General features: G+C 44.7%; 1 protein-coding gene across 2 annotated transcripts in view; it reads left to right on the top strand.

Annotated features, from left to right (window-relative positions):
* Positions 1-210: 210 nt before the first annotated feature.
* The window catches only part of ANTXR1 (ANTXR cell adhesion molecule 1), a 104,079-nt gene continuing 98,289 nt past the window's right edge, over positions 211-6,000 (top strand). Inside the window, exon 1 of one of the 2 annotated variants that reach the window (XM_065856624.2) lies at positions 211-597. Coding sequence is in view for 1 of the 2 variants with exons in the window: in XM_065856623.2 (XP_065712695.1) it covers positions 4,555-4,706 (152 nt within the window). In the remaining variant the exon portion in view is untranslated. Of the gene's footprint in view, positions 598-4,190; positions 4,707-6,000 lie in introns of those variants that run through there. The other variant, XM_065856623.2, reaches the window with a different exon arrangement.

Raw genomic sequence — 6,000 nt, 5'->3', positions numbered from 1 at the left:
AACGAAGGCAGCGGGAAGGCGACAACTGCGGGGTCGCCCCTGCGGGTCCCTGCGGCGCAGCAGCCCCGGCCCCGCCGCCGCCTCAGCCGCCTCTTCCCGCCCTTCGTCCCGCCCGTTTTTCTCCCCTCAGGGCCCGGCGGCCCCTCCGCGCCTCCCGCCGCCGCTGCCCCTGCCCTGCGCCGCGCTCGCGGGACCGCCCACGGGGACTTTATACAGCAAAACCACTATTCCTTTAAATAAAGTGCGGTTGGCAAGTCATTCCGGAACCTTTACAGTGATTCTCTGCCACAGTTCGCACACAAAAGGAAACTGAGCAACCTGACCCTCACCCTTAAGTATCCATGACCCTCCCTACCTGAACAACAGACAGGGTCCTCAGGCAATGAGGTGCCCAGGCCCAGAGAAGCCTCTGGACCATGCATGCACTGCACTTACCACAGCGAGATCCGCCTGCCTTTATTATAAAACAGGGCTGCAGCCAGAGCTGGCTTGGAGTTGTGTTCTGGAGCAGCAGAACTCCCAGCAGAGCCCTCTCCTGCCATCAGGGACGCCATCTGAGGAGCCTTGCTGGGATGGAGAGCCCTCACCTTCTCCTTGGTGAGTGATTTTCTTCTGGATATATCCTTGAGTGAGCCCTTGCCCTCCTCCTTACCCCAGCCCAGCAGTTATTTCTTCTGGGTGCCCTTGAGTGAAGGAGGCCTCTTCTTTTTGTGAGTGCGTTCCTGCACGCTGTGGATCATTCTTCTGGTGTGCTTGTGTGGTAATAGTATGTCGAACTGGTATATTGAACCCGCAGCTTATTAAATGTTGCTGGAGTGCTGAATACTTTTGGATAAATCCTATTTCTCGGTGGTTTCTCTACTAAGCAGTTCTGGTTAGAATGTTTGGAGCTTATCACCTGCCTAAGTTAATTTCTGGGTGTTTCTGTGACAGGCCATTAGAGGCTATAACTGTAGTAGGGAGAGGTCTCTGTTGCTCAAAGCTTTAACTTAAAGATTATTTAATCTGTTCTAATGAAAGTGGCAGGATGCCCTGGGTTACCCAGTGAATACAAATCTCTCAGAACACCAGCCATGCAACATCCCACAGTTTCTGTTCCCCTCCCACCCATCCCCAGAGGTTTATTCTGCAGCAGTTTTGGGGAGGAGACAGATTCACTTTGGCCCATCTCAGGCCAAAGCAGCTGAATTCCCTGCATTCGCACACCCCAGTCCTAGCAGGGACCAGAAAGAAACTTTTTAGTAGTAGTGTGTGCATTTTATTGCCAAACATACACGAATGAAAGAAAAGGAAACTTCAACCAGCTTACAAACCAAGGAAACCTCTCAGAGCAACAGAAATACACCTGCAATACCTATGGGTTTTCTTTTTAAATCCTGCAGGACTATGTGAAATATAGTCATATAGCTGAATACTTGATTCTGTGCAGCTCTGCTCGCTCTTGCAGGCCATGTGAGCTTATCCTTTTGTCTTGAAACCAGGGAAAACAAACTGCAGAAGGTCATAAAATTCATTTAAACAAACAGTGCTTGGTCAGAGTTGTTTGCATGTTCCCTTGCTCAAAGTTAGATGCATATTTCTAGATAATCTCTGTTACTTTAGCCTTAATTGCTTCAGGATTTACACACCTTAATGTCTCCAAGGGATTAATTACTGCTGAGTAAATATCTGATCAAACTGAACAGACTATGAAGGAAGATACTGAGTTTGCATCTTGGGAGTCACAGGGGACTGAGAATCTGAACATCTGTGTATGGTTTGGACTTGGTCATTAAAGGACTCAGAGTATTGAGCTCAGATTCTTGGAAAATACTTTCAAGTGAGTGCATTCATCTAAGAAGAGGTCAAACTCAGCCACCCACTTTTCAGAAATGTTGAGGAAAACAGAAATCCCTAATGATTTCCTCAACATTTGCTCCAAACTCAGAGTCAGTGCGAACCAGGCATATCATCTGAATTAGAGAGAAAGATGCCACTAAAGAGATATGTGTCTGAGTAGACTGGGCTGCATTTTGTCTGGCTACCAGTGAGTGTAAGAGGTGCTGCAAGGATGCTCCAGGCCTGGAAAAGTGCTCAGAAATGGTTCAATTAAAGGCAAACAAAATGATGGACCTGCAGCCCTGAGTAGGGAGAGCTCGCTGTTGAGAAGCGCACAGCCTTGTTACACAACCCTGTTCCCTATAGCACCAACCAGAAGAGACAACAGCTTGTCTGACGGCACTCCTGCTCATGAGCAGCGATTAAACAACAAGACTTAAAAAGTAACTGCATGGCTGCCTTAGATTATGCTCGAATTTACCCCGTACACCGTATTGTCTCCTATTTATTTGCTACATTACAAGCAATATATTTTCACTTGCATACTTAGTGAAATATTCCTGTTTGGGAAAAAGTTACATAGATATGCAGAGTGAGCACTCTTGTTAAAACAGCTAGTGGAACAATCTCCAATCACCAGAAAAATAACACAATGCAGCCTTGTGTGTTGCAGCAGAGTCAAAATCAAAGCAGGGCAGCCAGATAAAGGCAAGAGCCAAGGGAGTTACTGATCCCTTGAAAAATTAGAGCAATCCAGGGAAGAAAAAAGCCTTTGTGGACACTGGGTGTCAGCCTTGAGTTACGTGTTGTACAGTTGCAGTGTAAAAGTGCACACCAGCTACCCAGAGCAGTCTGTGGTCCTACAGCACCTAAGACGGCAAAGTTCTGCTGATACAAGCAGAGCTGTGCTGAATTATTCAATCTGAAAACATGGCCAGTGAATTTAGGGATATGGAAGTAATTCCTTATACAGCGATGATACATTTGTGATAATAATATTGGTCTGTGTAGGTAATCTCAGTTATCCATGCAGACTGCTATAACAGCTTCCCAAATGCCATGAAAACTAGGGAACATGATTGTGAGATGTTGACAGAAGCCACCCTACACATCAGACATTGTGAACCAGTGGGAACCACCACTAAAGACGCCCAAGTGGGTGCTCACAAAACCCACGCGATGCTGTCTCGTGCTACATCTCACCTATCACGACAGCACAGACTGACAGAACCGGCTTCTTCCAAGCTGTTCATTTCAGAAAAGGTGCCACAGATACATGTAGGGGAGTAGATGATAAAACGAGAAAATCATCTGATACCACTTCCCCTCTCATTTACATACGCAAATTCCATTCACACAAGGGCATTACTTGGAGCTTAATTACTCCTTAGACTGCTGGATGCAATTTAAGCACCTTACTTCTGATCTCTTTCACATGAAGAATCCAACACACCTAGTCTCTCCGAGAGCTGTCAGGTCTTTCACACAAAGCTATAGACTTCATAATATTTTTCTTTCTAGTATTTTTAGTGAGGGGGGGACAGAAAAATTTCAACACCCCCTCCAGTGCCTCACCTGAGCTTCCTATCATGGAGCTGATTTTCACACAGTGTCACAATAATGATGCTGCTATTACCAGCTCATAAACAAAAAGCCACATTCTTAAGATGGGCATATGAAGAGGACTAGCCCTGTGGAGTCACAGCACAAAGCACGGTGTGTCACTTTTTCAGCAGCTCGCCCCATCTCGGAGGGTTCTAAACTTCATCTGATGTCTCCCTCCTTCATTGGCTTTTTCCCAAGTTTTCCTGTCAACCTGAATCCACAGCTACCTAGAGAATCTGATCTCCTCCTCCACCCCTCTTCCTCTCCCTCTACTAGCTTCAGGCCAAAATTATTTTCCTGAGGTACTCTGCATGTTTGTTCATCTCAGGGCCACTCAGAAACAAATGAAAGAGATTCTCAGTCTGCTTTTAATCTTTAGGCAGACACGAGTCATAAACCAGTAACAAGAAACTTCTTTATCAGGCCGTGGCAGGAGCCTGAGCTGTACCTCAGATCGGAAGCTGACCCCAAGTGCTTTTCCAAAATTGCTCAAAACTGAGCAGCCCAGAGGTCCAGCTCGTGTCCAATTTTTCATCCATCAGCGCAGTGTGTGAGGAAACCATTTCTGTGTTCATACCTAAAGCTGCTGTGCTATGTTTTTGTTGTGCTCTGTGCACGAATGAGATGCTTGAAACCAGAGACTCCCGTCAGCCTGAGTTATCGCCACAAGGTGGCGTTCTCTGAGCTTTTTTTGCTAAGGAAAAATAAAACTTGCCATTCTTAATAATAACAATAATAATTAAGGGGGGGGGGAATACCTCCAACCCTCCCTGTATTTTCCGAAGCCTGTGACAAAGCAAGATCTGTTAGGAGGCTGCTCCTTCTCTTGCAAAACAGTGGTGCTGCTTTCAGAGCTGTGAGTGAGACTGAGGGTCAAGTCCCTTTAAAAAAAAAAAAAAAGTGAAATACAGTATTGTGCATCTTGAAATCTGAAACCAAGAAACAGAAGTGCAAGCGAAACAAGGGGAAAATCTTCCAATTCCCGAGGACGACTGTTGCAAGTGGAGTTTCAAGGAATAAAATATATGTATATACACATTTAAAGGTCATTGAATGGCTTTTTTGCAGAAAGCTGTAAAATAAAGGAGCCTTGGAAGAAGAGATTTTTTTTTTTCCTCCTTTCTGGATAGAATGGCCATTGCAAAGCAAAGCGTCTTGAGATTTGGCTTCAAATGGCTCATCCTAGCAACTTTTCTGCTAGCCTGTGACGGACAAGGTGGGAAAAGAGAGAATGGTGGTCCTGCCTGTTACGGAGGATTTGATTTGTATTTCATTCTAGACAAGTAAGTCAGTTCTACTTTGTTCTTTTTCAAATAGATCTTTGTCTAGGCATGAAGTGGAATGGCATGCACTGATACCGAGGAGATCTTCTTTGGATTTTGGTTTTGTAGAAGTCACTGTGGCCCTGAGGGACCTGCCAAACTCCTTACTACTCCAGCTATGTTTTTGTTGTGGTCGCTTCTTTGGTTGGTCTGATAGATAATCCCGTCGTACTCTGTAAATCAAATTGTTCTAAATTTTGTTGTGGCTGCCAGGGCAGCTTTGTTGTGTACTTGACCCTGTAGTTTCTTAAAAGAGTGGTTGGGAGAAGGGCAGCACCCTGGTCACCTCTGGGTTCCCTGCGAAGCGTGAAGGTTGTGGTGCTCGTGAAAGCGGGGTTTGGTGAGTTATTATTGCAAGCGTTAATTCTGTAGCTGAAAACATGGAGGAGATGCTGCCTGGCTGGAGCTCTGCTGCTGTCCTGCTTGCTCCTGAGCTCTGAACCTTCTAGAGCAGCAACTTGCAGGTAAAGACCTGGCTCTGCAAGGTGGCTGCTCCCTTTGAAAGGTCTCATTGTGGTCATTGAGACGGAAAACAGCTAGAGTGCCTTATTTAAAGAGAACTTCATTTTCTCAACTCTGAGCCGCATTTTCTTTGTTTCCTGTTCATCAAATGCATATTTTGATTGCTCAACTGTTTATACTGAAAATAATTCCCTGCCTCACTTTTTTCATCACTAATTATCATTGTGTCATCTTCTTGGCGGTATTAAGTTTGCCTCTTTACAGGTTTTCAGATGGTAGATAATGTGGGAGAGGGATGTGCTGAGCTTTGGAAAGCTTCATATTGAAGCAATACAAGAATTTACAAAGAAGTGTAAGAAAGTACTAGCTAAAATGATTTTCCTAACTTTCTTAAGAACAGTTACTTTGAACCAAAGGTTTGGAAATACTGGAGAATATGCATACCAGAGCCATGGTACTGACTATTAACCATAAATTTCAGAGACAGGAAAGTACTTGAAAGTTGCCAAAAGTGCTCACGGATGAAGCTTTCTGACTGATCCTCTTGAGCGTTTTGCAGTAGCTCCCACATTCCATTAGTATAAATGACTTGGAATTACATAACACTTTGTTACCAAGTACTGGGGGAAAACGTAAGGCTAAGACACTGGATATCACAGTAGGCCAGTTGTCCTAATGCTCCAGGGGAGAGTTTTGTCATGGTTTTTTGTGTGTTTTTTGTTGGTTTGGTTTGGTTTTTTTGGTGTGTTTTGGTTGGTTGGTTTTGGTTTTTTGTTTTGTTATCACAGTATCT

This window comes from Patagioenas fasciata, chromosome 26, assembly GCF_037038585.1.
Source record: "Patagioenas fasciata isolate bPatFas1 chromosome 26, bPatFas1.hap1, whole genome shotgun sequence".
Taxonomy (NCBI): Eukaryota; Metazoa; Chordata; class Aves; order Columbiformes; family Columbidae; genus Patagioenas; species Patagioenas fasciata.
This window is presented reverse-complemented; position numbering and strand designations above follow the sequence as displayed.